The sequence below is a fragment of the Microtus oregoni genome, unplaced genomic scaffold (assembly GCF_018167655.1).
Source record: "Microtus oregoni isolate MIOR12 unplaced genomic scaffold, Mior012 000028F_ref0000031, whole genome shotgun sequence".
Classification (NCBI taxonomy): Eukaryota; Metazoa; Chordata; class Mammalia; order Rodentia; family Cricetidae; genus Microtus; species Microtus oregoni.
The window spans coordinates 972,209-989,445 of NW_024543087.1; the positions used below are offsets into that span (position 1 = coordinate 972,209).

Genomic DNA, 17,237 nt, shown 5'->3' on the forward strand with positions numbered 1-17,237 from the left:
GAAATGAAGTGGACCTTGAAGAATAATAAGGACTTAGAACAGGGGAGAATGAGAAGTACTCTAAGGAGACACCTGGGTGAAAAACACAAAGATGAGAACAAAGATATTCACTATAAAAAAAAAAAACTATGTACATCATTAAGGGCTGTGGATGCAGGAGGCTTAGGCTGGAAGGTCAGAAAAGAATACCATTATAAAGGGGCTGGAGAGATGACTCAGTGGTTAAGTGCACAGCCACTCTTCCAGAGAACCTAGGTTTGCGGGCAAATAACCATCCATAAATCCAGTCCCAGAGGATCTGTCACCCTCTTCTGGCATCCCTGGGCACCAGGCAAACACTTGGTGCACAGACATACATGCAGGCAAAATACCCATACGTATAAAATAAAACAAAGGAAAACATGTTTACGTTATTATAAAAAGAAAACTGAAAAGCAGAATTAACTTTCAACTTAAACTTATTTACAGGTAGTATGCAGGTTACAGTTTAAGGGTCCTGGATTAGGATTACAATCAGAGAGTCATACAGGCTAGCTGATCACTGGCATAGATACAAGAAGACTGTCCTGCTATCTGGTACAGGAAAAATGTCAAGACTTGAAATCTGGGCTTAAGTAATAGCTTCCCAATCAAGGGAATCACAGTTTTCTAAGGACGATACACCTGAGTCCTCACACCCTGGGCTGTAACAACCCTGAGCCACATCGCAGTGCCTTCCACCCAGGCATGGGGAAGGTGACAGCTCACGGTGCAATGAGTGTGTGTGTATGAGTACAGATATACACACGCATAAATTTATTCAATCAGTTCTGTGCTGTTCCTCTGAAGAACCCTGACTAATACACTGACATTTACTGTAATAACAAGTAACAGTTTCAAACCCAAGGCCCAGACTCAGCAATGGGCAAACAGAAGGAATCACTGGCAACAGCAGCTTCACTGGAGCAGCCCCTGCAGCCTGCTCCCAGCAGAAGACTGCAGGGACTCCTTGATTAAATGGAGCTGAATCACTTTTCTGAGAAGCTCAGAGCAAATCAATCAGTATAAATCATAATTACAGCTATCATTTCTTAAGGGATGTATTGTGCACCAGACACATGGCATATTGCACCACCTAACATGACCTCATAGAAACCGGAGGAGAAATCAGTCAGTCTCGGTGTCTCTCCCTTTCTTCCCTCCTCTTCTCTCCCCTCCCTCCCTCCTTCCCTGTCTCTCTCTGCCTAAAGGGTCCTGATTCCTCATTCCTCATGTGCATCTTTGTTAATGTCACATCCTACCCAAGACAACTGGCTTCATACATCCCTCACTTACCTATCTATCCCTTCACTTACCTTCACATACATATCCCTTCTCTTACCCATCTGCTGGCAGGCTTCTCGACATTCTGTCACCAATAATATGCTTTTGCTTAAACGTTACAGCTTAGGAACGTGCCTGCAGCTTGCATGCACTGGATTAATTTTTAAAAGGACAAACGTAGTCAAAATTACACTTTAAGGGAGTCCAGAGCTATAGCACAGTGATAGCATGCATTCCAAGCATGTGCAAGGTTCTGGGTTCTATCATTAGGGATGAAACGGGGATTAAAAAAACACTGTACTTTAGGCAAAGAACCAATTAATTCTATTGGCTTTTTTCTTTTTTTTTCAAGATTCAAAATTTTATTTTTATTTATATGTATGTGTATGTGTGAATATATATGTATACCATCTGGTGCAGGAACCAGCGGAGGCCAGAAGTATCAGATATCCTAGAACTGGAGCTACAGTGAGTGGCAAGAGTTCTGAGAACTGAACTCAGATCCTCGGCAAAAACAGTCAGTGCTCTGAAGTACTGACTGTCTTTCTAACCTCTGTCCTGCCTCTTTTTAAGAAATACTGTAAAACAATGTCTAAGAAAGATATCTTCCCTAAACCAGGACTGTGGTGATATTTATTTGTGCTGTATCAAATAAAGCTTGTTTTATTTATGGAGCTAGCCACACTAGTCAGTCATTGAGACTAGACAGTGGTGGCATACACCTTTAATCCCAGTACTGTAGAGACAGAGGCAGACGACCTCTGACAGTTTAAGGCCACGCTGGACTTCACAAGATTCAGTCTAAAAGAGAAGCAGAGCTCACACCTTTGATAACACGCATTTATTCCAGCACTAAGGGGGTGGAGACAGGAGTGATATGGCTGGACAGAGAGAGGAATATAAGGGGGGAGGAGACAGGATCTGGGGGCATTCAGTCTGAGGATTCCTGGAGATAGGATCACCCTTTCAGTCTGAGGATTCGGTAGAGGTAAGAACTAGTGGCTGGCTGCTCTGCTCTGGTCTTTCAGCATTTACTCCGATATCCAGGTTTTTATTATTAAGACCAATTAGAATTCGTGCTACACAGGATGAAAAATATTGTGGTAACTTTAAATTTCAATGGAACCCGAGTTCAGCAATATAAACCTATTAATTCTCAAGTGACGACACATGAAAACATGACCTCATTCTTATGAATTTCTGTCAACAAAAAATTCCCAACCAATTGTCTCAAGGGATATACTTAAGCTTCCTCAAGGCCTAGAAAGTGCAAGATGCCACCTGCATAGGGCCGGATAGGTTAATAAAAGCAATGGCCAGTGATGTACCAGTAAATGTAACAACTGATTCTCACGCAGAAAAGTCCCAGTTTGGTGCCAGGAGCAGTGGTACATCCCTGTGACCCTAGGACTCAGGAAGTAGAGACAGAAGATCATGAAGTCAAGACCATCCTTGATTACCTAGCAAGCACAAAGTCAGCTGAGTTATGTGAGACCCCGTAGCAAACAAAACATATTTTGTGCTCATCTCTCTTTTCCTACTCTTGTACAGTCCAGGATCCCCTGCCAACAGCAGTGGGCAGGTCCTCCATCTCAATTCATACAACTAAGACAGTCCCCCACAGACATGTCCACAGGCCCACCCGACCTAGTCACTCACTCGTTGAGATTCCCTCCCCAGTGATTCTAGGTTGTGTCAAGTTAACTAAAGCTAATCACCAGCAGTTAGTAATTGAGAGCACTTGCTAGTCTTGCAGAGGGTCTGAGTTCAGTTCTCAGCATCCACATCTATAACTCCAGATCCAGGAGATCTGATGCCTCTGACTGCTTTAATCACCTGTACTCATATGCTGCAGGACAATGGTCTTGTATTGTTTTTTAAAAAAATGCTGATTGGCCAGTAGCCATGCAGGAAGCAGAGGCAGGGTGACCAGGCAGGAAGTAGAGGCGGGTGAAGAGAACAGGAGAATTCTGGGAAGAGAAAAGGCTGAGTCTGCAGGCGTAACCCAGATGCAGAAGAAGCAAGATGAGAATGCCTCACTGATAAAAGGTACACACACAAGAATAATGGGCTAATTTAAGATGTAAGAATTAGTTAATTAGAAGCCTAAGCTAATAGGCCAACCACTGTATAATTAATAAGCCTCTGTGTAGGAAGTAGAGGTGGGCAAAGAGAACAAGAGAATTCTGGGAAGTGGAAAAGCTGAGTCTGCAGGCTTCATCCACAGGCAGAGGAAGCAAGATGAGAATGCCATGCTGATAAAAGGTACCAAGCCACATTACTAACACAGACAAGAATTATGGGCTAATATAAGTTATAAGAGTTAGTAAGAAGCCTAAGCTATAGGCCAGCCAGTTTATAATTAATGTAGACTTCTGTGTGATTCTTTGGGACTGAACGACTGCAGAACCAGGTGGGACAGAAACCTCTGCCAACACTCATGCATACACCAACATACACATAATTTCAAAAAATAATACATCTTTAAATAGAAGAAGAAAAGCTAACTATACTGGAACTGTTCAACATCACCCAAGGAAAAGGCATATCCTCTTTTTTCTTTTAAGTTCCATTTGTCTTTCAAGACCATTATCAGGTGGTTCCTCTTTGGGCCAGTGACTTGGCTCAGCAAAATAAAGAATCTTGCCACCAACCCTGAACTTGATCCCCAGTTCCCACATAGTGGAAGAAAATGGACTGGGGCAGGCATGTGCCCCCTACATACATTACATATGTAATGTATTACATTACATACATAAATGTAATAAAATAAGATGTTTAGGGACTCTTCACCATTCCCCATAGTTATTGTTTCCCCAGTACTTTTTTCTTATAAAATTTTATTTTTCCCACTATAAAATAAATATGTTTTCATCAGAGAATATAGAAAACATCCAATAACAAGGGAAGAAAAACTAACAGACGAAAAAACAAAAAAACTCTTGTGATGTCCAAAACCACAATGTAGCCAAGGTTGGCCTTGAACTCCTCAACCTTCCAAGTGCAGGGATGACAAAGGTTTATCACCACACAGTTATACCCAAGGCCAATGTGTTAAAGGCCTTGTCCTCAGGCTGGTGCTACTGAACAATGGTGGGATCTTCAAGAGGTAGGGACTAGCTGGACCTGGTGGCACAAGCCTCCCAGCTACTTCAGAAGCTGAGGCAGAAGGATCCTAAGTTCAAGGTCAGGCTGAACAACTTAGTCAAACTCTATCTAAAAATAAAATTAGGACAAGGAGTTGAGGATATGGCTCAGTGGTAGGACATTTGCCTGGTGTGTGTGAAACTCTTGGCTTATTCCCTGTAGCACTCACCAAAAGAGGCAGGGTCTAACGCGAGGTCTTTGGATCACTGGGGATTATGCCCTTGAAGAAAATCCTGGGAGCCCAACCCTTCTCTACTGCTTCCACAGTTAGCGGCTGTGCTCTGATGAGCCCCTCACCGTGGCTACGCAGTACCCTCAGCAGCCTCAATGCACTGGTCCCTCTAATCGTACACTGTATCTGAAAGACCAGGAGCCATAACAAGCCTCCTTTTTCTCTTGATAACCATCTCAGGTATTTGCTATAGAAGTTCAAAATTGACCAGAAGGCAGCACTTACCATCTCTGTACTGCTGGCTTCACCGCCCTGTACAGTGACTGTTTATAGGGGAGCGACCCACACCTATTCTAGCCTCCCCCAAGCCTACCCAGTGTTCACCCCAGCATAACGCCCACCTGCTCCCAGTTTACCCAGATGCTTTATTACAAGGCTTCTCTGCACATAAGGAAACTGAGCCATTCGTGTTCACACTTCATTAGAGAAGAATGAAGTTGGCTCTCTGCATTATCCTGAACACAGCTAACCACACTCCTGTCTGAAGCCAGGCAGGCACTTGTCCTTACCTGCATGCCTCTCATTTTCTGGAACCGTGCAATGGTGTCACTGAGGGTGTAGACTCGTACATGGCCCATGTGCAGCTTGCCAGAAGGGTAGGGGAACATGGAGAGCACGTAGAATTTGGGCTTTGCTTTCTAGGAAAGAATGACAAAGGATGACACAGACTGTTTATTACATATTTTCTGGGAGCTCTGCATACACTAATATTTTGGCACTTTACTCAAGGTAATAATTTAACATTTTAAAAATCTCCTTAGAGAAAAAAAACCTCTCAGGCAGTGGTGGCTCACACCTTTAATCTCAGCACTTGGGAGCAGAGGCAGGAAGATCTCTGTGAGTTCAAGGCCAGCCTGGTCTACAGAGTGAGTTCCAGGACAGTCAGGGCTACACACAGAGAAAAAAACTGAAGGGAAAAAAAAGTCATTATGTAAATTGACAAAAAAAGTTAAAACCTCCAAAATCCAAAGGTCCTGGTTTAAGCTAAAGAACATCCACAATAATTCAAATGTGGGCTGGAGAGATGGCTCAGAGGTTAAGAGCACTGATTGTTCTTCCAGAGGTCCTGAGTTCAATTTCCAGCAACCACATGGTGGCTCACAACCATCTGTAATGAGATCTGGTGCCCTCTTCTGGCCTGCAGGCATACATACAGGCAGAACACTGTAAACAAAACAAATAAATAAATAAAAACTTTAAAAAAAATAATAATTCAAATGTGTAAGTGCTAACTAATCAGCCTTGATATCTTCAATTCTTCTCCCTCTTCCAAAAGCAACTCTCCTAAAGCGGTTTCTAGCTACATTTTAAAGGACTATTTTCCGAATGAGCCTCTAACACAGAGATCCGCATTATTTAAGTAGAAGAGGCTGAAGTACAAAGAGATCTCCATAGCCAGAGTTTCTTCCTCAGCTCCCCTCGACAGCATCCACCTGAGATCCATTGTTGACAACAAGGCCACCAGGCATCAGATGGGTCATGAAGTCTCTCCTGTGCGCTGTGAGTTTCTCCTTCAACAGAAAAGGCTAAAGTGGAAAACCATGATGAAATCAACCATGAAAGGAACACCACTGGTTGTTTCCCAGAGGTGATAAATAGGCAAACACAGATCAGGGTCATATGATTCTCCAGCTTCCAGCAGCTGTGGCATGAAAAACACAGGAAATCTACACATCTGGCTAGAAAGAAGACAGGACAGGGTAATGAAGTCACTGCCTTTGGGCACCTCAACCTTCCACTGGTAGGATGGCAAATGCTGTCAAGAGTTTGTGTACGTCAGAGAACAAGGTCCCAACAGAACGGGTCTAGTCACAGAGCTGGTTACTTTGGGAGACCTGGTACTTTTGGGGCTTTTCAGAAATTCTGCAGTGCTGAGCATAGACCTGGGACCTCATACATAGTAGGTGAGAGCTGCATCACTGCAGTTCATGCATAACCGCAAGGATTACATCACTGCAGTTCATGCATAACCGTAAGGATTACATCACTGCAGTTCATGCATAACCACAAGGATTACATCACTGCAGTTCATGCATAACCGCAAGGATTTATGTCATCTCTATACTCATCACCCTGCCACCATCAGGACAGCTATAACTAATTCTTAAATGAATGCTTGCCGGCCTTGGGAAAGCACCTTCTAACAAAGGCACAGCCGTCACCCAGCAGACTTTACAAATACTGTCCAGGTAACTGGAGGTCCCCTAACCAAGCCTCAAATCCTGCCATGGGGCATCTGGAAAAGTGACAGGTAACTGCAGCTGGTGGTCAATGAGGATGGGCCATCTACTGTCAGACTATTGTTAATTTTGGCCTTCTGGCTCTCTCTTTTTGGTGTCTGCTTCTTCCTTGAGCTTTAGGAAGCATCAAGACTTTACTTCTCTCAAAGCAATGAATACAAACACAGACAGAAATTCACAGCCCTCTGTGTCTGTGTGGAAGGTGATGTTTTGACACTGTTGGCATGTATTTGCACGACTGATGATGCACAGCACCAACTTCTAACTGTTGATGATACCAATTGTTGCTGAGCAGGGGCGGCCTTTAATCCTAGCACTGGGCAGGGGGGCAAAGGCAAGTGAATCTCTGTAAGTTCAAGGACAGTCTGGTCTACAGAGTGAGTTCCAGACAGTCGGGGCTACACTGAGAACACCTCTCTCCAAAAACAAAACAAACAAGCAACGATTAACCTGACAGGTTCTAGCAAAATCAGGGCATGTTAGCCAACAGAAGTTAACTGAGGACCCAGCCTAACTGTGATTAGTTCTGTTCCATGGGCTCATGTCTGTAAACTGAAAAAGACAGGAAGATGAGCAGCAGCGAATAATATAGCTTGCTTACTATAGATACCATGTGACCAGCTGCCTTCCCCCCAAGACTGTATGCTCCAAAACTGTGAGCCAAAATGAACCCTTCCTTCTGTTGTTTCTGCCTGATATTTGATCACAGCAACAAAAATAACTAATACACAACTTGAATCAGGGAAGCAGCAAAGTGGGTGTTTGTTTGTTTGTTTGTTTGATTAGTTGGTTGGTTGGTTGGTTGGGGAGGGCAGAATTTTGCTATGTAGCACAGTTTGGCCTCAAAGTGGCAACAATCCTCCTGTCTCTGCCTCCAGAGTACTGGGATTACAGGTGAACATCACCATGTTGTGTCCAGTTTCTTGCCAAGTTTTTAAACTTCAGCAACGGTTTTAAATCCTTAGCAAAACCACAAACAACAGCTAACCGCTGCCCCCTCCGAAAAGAAAAGCACTAAAGCACAACTTTATCTGTCCTGTCCTCTAGAAATGAAAGGGGCAAGGAAGCACCACCACCCAGAGAAAGAAACACTTTTTAGGTCAGCCCAGTGGTTTAGTTCTTTGATACAGTGCTTGCCTAGACTAGGTCAGCCCCGTGGTTTAGTTCTTTGATACAGTGCTTGCCTAGACTAGGTCAGCCCCGTGGTTTAGTTCCTTTATACAGTGCTTACCTAGACTAGGTCAGCCCAGTGGCTTAGTTCCAGGACACAGTACTTGCCTAGACTAGGTCAGCCCCGTGGTTTAGTTCCTTTATACAGTGCTTACCTAGACTAGGTCAGCCCAGTGGCTTAGTTCCAGGACACAGTACTTGCCTAGACTAGGTCAGCCCCGTGGTTTAGTTCCTTTATACAGTGCTTACCTAGACTAGGTCAGCCCAGTGGCTTAGTTCCAGGACACAGTACTTGCCTAGACTAGGTCAGCCCCGTGGTTTAGTTCCTTTATACAGTGCTTACCTAGACTAGGTCAGCCCAGTGGCTTAGTTCCTTGATACAGTGCTTACCTAGACTAGGTCAGCCCAGTGGCTTAGTTCCTTGATACAGTGCTTGTCTAGACTAGGTCAGCCCAGTGGCTTAGTTCCTTGATACAGTGCTTGTCTAGACTAGGTCAGCCCCGTGGCTTAGTTCCTTGATACAGTGCTTGTCCAGCCTGCACAAGGTAATGGCTTCACCCTTGGCACTGGGGAGAAGAAAAGGTGAGCGAGAGAAAATCCTTTCCCCTTGTAAACGAGTTCTTATGAAAGGTGAAACACCCCAATTTCTACTAAGTGCAAAAATAAAACTGTTTCCTTTACTGAACCGTCTCCTACCAGCAATGGGTTAGACCCCCATGGCTTTTCCTTGGAATCTTGAGTGCTACAGGAAAAGACGGTAATCACGCTCCATAGGAGTTAGAAAAGTAACTAAATCTTTGACATAAATTATTTGTAGGGTTTTTTGCTTTCTGGGACAAGGTCTTGTTTTGTAGCCCAGGCTAGCCTCAGGCTTCTTGAGTGCTAGGACTACAGGCCCGTGCCACACCTGGCCTATTTCTAGTTTCTGACTTTCAAGTTATTATGTAAAGCAATTTTATTTTGTTATAATCACCATATCTTCTTATACTATTTGTTACATCATATTAATTATCAACCTTGCTCAAACATACATACATATGTACATACAGCTTCTTCACTAGCCTTTCCTTTATCGATCATATGCTTGTTCAATGAAGATTAAATTAATGACAACATCAAATACTTCATCATAGACTAGCTAAGATGAACTCCAAACCTGAGTTAAGAGATAAGCAGAAAAGCAATGCTACCAAGCCTTGATCCTCGTGAACATTTCTGTTTTTGCAGAAAATCTATTCAGCTTGCTGCCTGTCCCTGCCTTGTGCTTTTCTCTGTGAATTAAGTCATTTTCCTCTGTGACAATTAAACAAGTTCTATCATCTGGAGGTGGAAAAGAGAGGCGAAATGACAGGAATTTGTGTTATAATTGAGTAGGAATCTGACTGAAAGGGAAATTTTCATAATTACATAAAAGTGCAGGAATTCAAGCCTTTAAGAGAAAGTACGAATGTCGGCAGTGGGAAGAGGGTGGCTTCTAAAAGCTGGTCCCATAGTTCCATCAGACTGCGATTAGAACACGACTTCTGCCTCTCTGGGGCCAGTACTCTAAAGCTGTAACAGAGCCCCCACTGGCATGCAAGGCCTCCAGTTCCCACCCTCACTTTGCCATGAGATGTGAGGCCTCAGACAAAATCCCCAGGCCTTCCTGGGCTCAGTCTATTCTCCACTGATGACTGATTCAGAGTTTCTGGACAGCAAGGCTCTCAGGGGGCTGGGGGGATCCCAGCTTGGCGCATTACCCGGGCTTCAGTGTTTTAACCCCACAGGTGAAGACAATGCCTACTCTTAAGGCTGTTCTGATATTAAGAAACTCAACCAATGGAAGTGGTACATGGTAAAATGCTCACTAAGTGGAAGTTGGTCCTTTTGGGGTTTTTTGTTTTTGTTTTTCAGGGCTTTTCTCTGTGTTGCTTTAGAGCCAGTCCTGTCACTTGCTCTGTAGATGAGGCTGGCCTTGAACTCAGAGATTACCGACCTCTGCCTCCCAAGTGGTAGGATTAAAGGCATGTGCCACCAACTCCTGGCTTTGTTTTGCTTTTTAATGGTGGTTTGATGATGATGGCAAGATGCCTGGCTTCTAAACGCTCACTTGGGTGGATCTCAAATGTACATAATACCAATGTGAGGTGAACGCTAAAGCTTCATATCCAGCAGTGTTCAGTCAGCTTCTTGGTCGTTGGTAAAATAGCACACGATTTTCTCTGCTGTGTTATTTATTTTTATTTATTTAACACTTCAGTGTAGAAGTCTTCAGCTTAGGAAATGTCCAGACACATTTTCTCATTTGATTTTCAAAACAAACTTGTAAGATAAACAATGCGAGGAGCCAAGAATCATGGGGCTTAGGGGAATGGCCAAGTTTTCATTGTAAATTACTCAATATTCCTTTTTAGTGTTCATGTTGTTGTTATATACTATATCTCTCTTAACTCCAGATCTGTCCAAGCAATGTCAAAATCAGTGTCCTATCCACTCTCCAGTTGAATAGAAACAGTTCCCACCCTCACAGAAGGAATGAGTGTGACTCCAGAGAGAACCACGAGACAGAAAAGACAAACCCAATACAGTGCCAGCTGCAAGGACAACCCAGCTTTTTGTCCCTGGCCCCACCTAAATATTTCCACCAACACCTCTACTGTTAGGTTGCTACTATTACAAAGGGATAGTCAAGATATCAATAAAACAGTCTTCTAGTATTTTCTCTGGTCTAATTACAACAGGAGACATAGGACATCAATAAAACAGTCTTCTAGTATTTTCTCTGGTCTAACTACAACAGGAGACATATGACATCCCAGAGACATTAATGGCAGCTAAAGGCATGATACAACTGATTTGGGCAGAGGACTGGGACCAGAAGCCAAGATCCATGAATCCACTGAGATGCTGCAAGGCTGGACCCAACTTTAGATCACATCAAAGAACAGGCTGGCCATGACACTCCCATGGCCATGACACTCAAGTGACAGAGCAGGCTATAGGCCACGTCTGGAGCAGAAAGGGGCTGATACTTCTCACCTCATATAACCTCCTGACAGAGTCACAGGCCTGTCCTGTAATTTCACATATGACCTGTTAGATCCACAGGTGCCATCCTAACACAAAAACCAAAAAGGACCCAGCACCTGCTAATACTTCTGTTTTGTTCAGTGTCCCCCAATCAAAGCATCCCAGAATATCTACTATGGGGCTGCCTGTCACACAACCACGTACAATACTAACATGGACACAACCACCACACTTGGAAAGGATTTTATGCCTTAACCTTGATCTCCTCCTTCACTCCTCTCAACAATCCTCCTGGGAGCCAGGGGGGTGCTAGTATCACCCTCCACTTCAGATAAGAAAACGAAAGCACAGAAAGACTCAATAATGTGGTTTAACGTCACACCCTTAGTAACTTACCCTAAACCAAAATAGTGTGAGTCCAGAGTCAAGTCCTTAGTTCCTCTACTGATATGGCTTAAATGTGCAATGTCCTCCGCAGGACCATGCGTCTGCACACTTGTCCCTTGGCTGGTGGTGCCATTTGGGAAAGTTGTGGAAGTATTAGGAGGAAGAGCCTTTCTGGAGGAAGTGGGTCAGTAGAGGTGAGCCTAGTCCCCCTTCCTCCTAACACATGTGACCGGCCACCTCACATTCTTGCCAGACTGCCATACCTGCCCTGTCGTGCCATGATGGACTTTACTCCCTCAAACTGTAAACCACAACAAACTCTTCCTCCCTCAACTGGCAACACCAACAAGGGAAGCAGCTGTGTATCTGCCCTCCCGGCACACTCACGTCTTCTTCTGAGATCCTGGATGCCTGCTCCTTTATCTGCTGATGCCACCACTTCTCAACATCCTTCCTTGTCTGCAGGGTGTACTCCTTCGTCCACTTCCCTGTGGCACTGTAAATACTTCTGGCACACCCTGGAGTTATTCTTCTTTCCCACGGGATGACAGGTGGCCCACAAATGAGCTGCCTTTTCAGAAGAGAGGCATAAAAACTCAGCCTCTGACAAGATGATGCCATTCTCCAGGAAGGAAGACCCTAGAAAAGAGGGCCGAGAAAAGAAGGCAGAGTCAGAGAGATGCGCATGTAGCTGCAGAAGGAGACAGACGCCCTGGAACCTTACTGGTAAACCACAGCTTCGTGGTAAAATACAAAATAATAGTAATGAGTTAAAGATGTAAGAGTTAGTTAATAAGAAGCCTGAGCTAATAGGACAAGCAACACTTTAATTAATATAGTTTCTGTGCAATTATTTCAGGTCTCTCCGTATACAACTTTCTAGCAGAACATTTTAGAAGTTCTCTTGAATTAGACACAAACTTCTTATTGGAAAACATGAAGGCAATCCATGCTCCAAATGCCAAAGATACAAAACACTCACAGAAACAGAGGAAGTCCATCACAAAGACAAGTTGCTACAGAACTTGCTGTCAGCATGGGAGGAGAGGGAGCTCCTCCCGCTAGAGTCTATCAACTGCTGTTGTCTGAACCCAAGAACTCTAAGAACACCTTGTCTTAGCCTTGAGCTCAAATAAGAGAAGAGAGCTGAACACAGGTCTCCCAAATCTGAACTAAGTTAACATTTTTCATTATATTAGGTCCACACACTGTTCCAAGCACTACAGATACAGCAACAAGGAGTCCCAGGCTGAAAAGACAGAGTACATGCTTAGCATGTTTGAAGCCCTGGGACCCATCCCTAGCAAGTAAAATCATAAAACAAGGTGCCTTCTATCTACACAGAGAAGAAGCAGGTAAGACACAGATGAACACGTGACATCATAACAATAACTCATACAGAGGAGAAGCAGGTAAGACACAGATGAACACGTGACATCATAACAATAACTCATACAGAGGAGAAGCAGGTAAGACACAGATGAACACGTGACCTAACACGCAGCAGCATTGTCATAGAACTCTTTGGACTAAAACACCGTCCAGGAGTATAACCACCTGGGGCTCAAATTTTAATTCTGATATTTTGTTGGTTTCCTCCTCAGGTGAATGGCAGAAATGGCCTTGATAAAGAACTTCTAAAGGGCTGAGGTGAGAGTTCACCAAATATTTAGGATGTAGTACTAAACATCTAAAACTTTCTGCCATCTTGCATAATAGCAACAGGGAGGTAAAATGACCTTTCGAAAACAAGAGAGACATAAGGAAAGCTGGCATCCTCAACTGGTGTTAATCACCTGGTTATCTCAAAATCCTTCCCATATCTGCTAGGGTTTAGCCTGTTACATGAAGACACTGGATCAAACGTTGCCATGCCAGGAGGGTGACTACAGGCTTTAAAAAGGGAATTCATGCTCAACACGACATAGCACTGGAGCACTGGCATTGTTTGCCCAAGTTCTTGACACACCAATTCCTACTATTTTTAACCCCTAAAAGCGTGACACACTGGAGCAGGGAAGATTCCCCTATCAGTGGGGTTTGAGTATTTTTAAATAGGTAAATATGACTATTGAGGAACTAGAGTGAACTACATACAGCTGCCTAACTATTAGCAATTCTGTATGGCCAACTTTATATAGGGAGGGCACTTACAATTCCTTTTAAGACTTAGACTTCTATATTATTAGAACTATGTGTTGAGTCAGAGATTCTATGGTTTTCTTCCATATTTGGTTATGAGTCTAGCGTTTTACAGCTGGGCCATCTCTCCAGCCCTACTTTATGGTTTTCTCACTATTCTGAACCCACTATAAGCCAAAGGCACCTAAACAGACATCTGACATTTCTTTCCTAAATAGCATATAAGGGGAATATTTGGACTATTCTCTTTCATAAACAGGAACAGGATAATAAAATACAAATTGACCTGAACCGGTTTGCTGCAGTTTGGGATTTGATGATTACCCATCATGTGGATAAAACGCCAAAGAATATTCACAACAAGAGCAATAGAAAGGCACAGTGACACTCTGCTGGCTGAATAGTAAGCTTTGCATCACATCGGGCTCTCTAACAACTTCTCTGCTTAAAGCAGTGAACTAGAAAACATTAAACCAGATCCAAGTATATACAAGAATTTAAAGCTCATAACGAGGGCTCCTGCCACCAAACCTGATCCCTGGGACTCATATGGTGGAGAAGAGAATCCATGGCACATGTGCCCACAAACAAATAAACAAATGCAATTCAAGTTCATAAAGAAAACATTGCATGCAGATTAGGAAGTAATAGGGAACTGTCTCTGTGGCGTGGGTGACTCGGTGGGTACAGCGCTTGCTGCATCACCATGAGGACCTAAATTCAGAAACCCAGCACCCATGTAAAAATTCCTACAGGTATGACAGCACATATGTTTGTATCCCAGCACTGGGGGGTGGGGACTATGGAAATAGGGGGACCTCTAGAGCCTGCTGACCAGCCAGGTTAGTTGATCACTGAGCTCCAGTTTGAGTGTGAGACCCTATTGAAACACTAACGTAGAGAGAGAGAGAGAGATAAAAGATGCCTAACACAGGAGGCTGGAGAGATGGCTTGTTGTATAGGAGCTCCTACAGATCCTACAGAGCACTGACAGGCAGCTCACAACCATCTACAACTCCAGTTCAAGGGATCCAATTTCTCTTCTAACTTCCAAGGGTTCCTGCACACATATCACAAAGATATATAAACTCATGAACACACATATACACATTAATAAAATAGTACATATAAGATTAATTAAATTAAAATTTAAAAACCCTAAAATTGACCTCTGGACTCTATATGTGTGCACGTGTGTATGTACATATGTACATCCAAAAAATTAAAAATAACAGGATCTCACGCTATGGCCCAGCCTGTCCCCCAATTCTCTATTCTTCTGCCTCAGCCTCCTCAGTGCTGGGATTACACGTGTGCCACCACAGCTGACTCTGAAAATGACTGATTATTCAATGTATTTGAGAAAAATGTAAATTAGAGCTCCACCTCAAACCATAAACTGGCATAAATCCCAGTGTCTCAGGGAAAAGTGAGAATTTGAGACAATATATCACGTTGCCCAGGCTGATCTTGAAATAGCACGGAAGACAAGGATGACCTTGAACTCCTAGCGATGAGACCCTGCCTTTAAACAAACAAGGGGCAGGAGAGATTGCCCAGCAGGTAAGAGAACACACTGCTCTTGCTAGGATCCTAGTTTGGTTCCATCACCCACAGTGGATGGCTCATAACTGCCTATGACTCCAGCTTCAGAGAGATCTGAAGTCTCTGGGCTCCATAAGAACCCACACACATGTGCACATATATACACACACAGACACATAATTAAAAATAAACCTTAAGCAAAACAAATTTGTTAAGAAAATCCAAGGGTTAGATATATAAAACAGATGTTCAGCATATCCTTGGGTTCAATCCCCAACACAAAAAACAAAATAAAACAAATAAATACAGTAAATACTGGGATACAGCATAGTGAGTGGTAAAGTAATTCTCTGGTAACATTTGAGGCCACTGGTTCTGTCTCCAGCTGTGCAAACTAGCACTCTTACCTGAGATCACCCTCAGATTCTTATCCATTAGAACATACTAGAAACAAATGTCTGTACTTGTGCCTATGAGACTTCTAAGTTCCAACCCTATTCTCTTCTCTTACTGCCTATGCATAGTTCTGGGTCACTTCAAGTTCCTCTCCATTTAAGTCCTAATAGGCACTGCCTTTTCCTGGCATCAAGAGCAGCTGTTTTAGCAGAGGGTGGTTGTGGATACAGTGAATGGAAAAAGTGTGACTCACACCTCACACTTACAGCTTGGACCCTTTCTTCCTTAGAGCTGGCTCATCTTATTTCTTTACTTGCTGAAATGTTATCTCTTCTGTCTTTCCAAAGCATTGCCCCTTCCCCCAGGACGCCTCTTTCAATTCAGCCCTGACCTGATCTGGTTTTAAGTGGGGCTTAAGGTTAAAGTAACTGAGAATATGAGGGACCTGAGAAATGGGCCCAAAATGATGGCCATAAGTATGGAAACCTAAAGCAATAGTAGGAAACAGGTGAAGAACTAGAAGACAAAGGAGAAGCACATAGAACACCCATGTGCTCCCAAAAGAATATGCAAGAAACCTAATTAGAGGCAGAGGCAGGAGGATTACAGGGCTCGAGGCCAGCTTCATAAAACAGTTTCCAAAAACGGGAGGAAATCAAGTCAGGTCAGGAAGGTGGGTGCATGCCCATGATCCCAACACTCAGAAGGCTGAGCGGGAAGGCTGATTCTAAGTCCAAGACCACCCTGGGCTACCTATCAAGCTTAGAACAACTTGGAATACACAGCAAGACCTGGAATCAAAAAAACAAAATAAATAAACATACACCTCACCCCAAAAAAACATGTCTTGCAAAACACAATGTTAAAAAGCAGATGCTAATTCTAATTTCCTGCAGGACCTCTGGCAAGTTAGTTCCGATCTGTCACTCCGCGTTCTCTAAAGTTGTGAGCCATGTGGTAGATCCAGATGACTTCTGAGGACCTGCAGGTTCTAATATACTGTGGATGCCCCCAGATGTTCTACTGCATAATCTTTGACTGGGTCCAAACCCTCAACTCCGGAGCGAAGATCTAGGGACCCGGGTTAGGCGAGGAGTACAGGAAAATTCAAATATAAAGTCGTGTGAAGATGTGCGTTTCTCCGAGCAGGAGTCCGGAGCTGTCAACAGGGTCCAAGGCTGAAAGAACCTGAATACTAGAATTTCGAAGCTTTTCCGGGTTTGGAAAACTGCAAGGTTCAGGGACTGCCGGGGCCAATCCGCACCTTCACCTCCTGCTCCTAGCGACTGGGGCTAAGCAGGGCCTGCCTCTCGTCCTCCGGCTGGGGGTTACCTGCTCACAGGCTCTGGCCTGCAGCTCCCTTCTGCCTCACTCCCCAAAGCATTACACGAACGAAGCCCCGCGAGTCACTATGGGCGCCGCCATGTTGGCAGAACAACAACTTTATCAGAAGCGGAGGCCGCGGACACAGACAGGAGAGGTGGAGCCAGGGAGGAAGAGCGTGATGTCAGAACGGAGGCGCTGACTCCTCCCCCAGGCAGGCCCCGCCCCCGGACCCGCCCCTCTTGGCCCGCCCCCTGGCCCGCCCCGCCCCACCCCGGGCTCGTCCACTGTGCAGGCTTTCCTGACTGTACAAATTCTTCTTATCTGGTAGTCGTGTTATTACA

The 17,237-nt window shown here is 44.1% G+C and overlaps 1 protein-coding gene across 4 annotated transcripts in view; it reads right to left on the reverse strand.

Annotated features, from left to right (window-relative positions):
• Positions 1 to 16,992, reverse strand: part of Lars2 (leucyl-tRNA synthetase 2, mitochondrial) — a 100,753-nt gene extending 83,761 nt beyond the window's left edge. The window contains exons 1-3 of one of the 4 annotated variants that reach the window (XM_041677465.1): positions 16,402 to 16,986; positions 11,875 to 12,126; positions 5,191 to 5,319 (exon numbers count right to left, since the gene is read on the reverse strand). In XM_041677465.1, coding sequence (XP_041533399.1) covers positions 5,191 to 5,319; positions 11,875 to 12,108 — 363 coding nt within the window. In that variant the 5' untranslated portion in view covers positions 12,109 to 12,126; positions 16,402 to 16,986. Of the gene's footprint in view, positions 1 to 5,190; positions 5,320 to 11,874; positions 12,127 to 16,401 lie in introns of all 4 variants that reach the window. The other 3 variants (XM_041677464.1, XM_041677463.1, XM_041677467.1) reach the window with 3 other exon arrangements.
• Between the last annotated feature and the right edge of the window lie 245 nt (positions 16,993 to 17,237).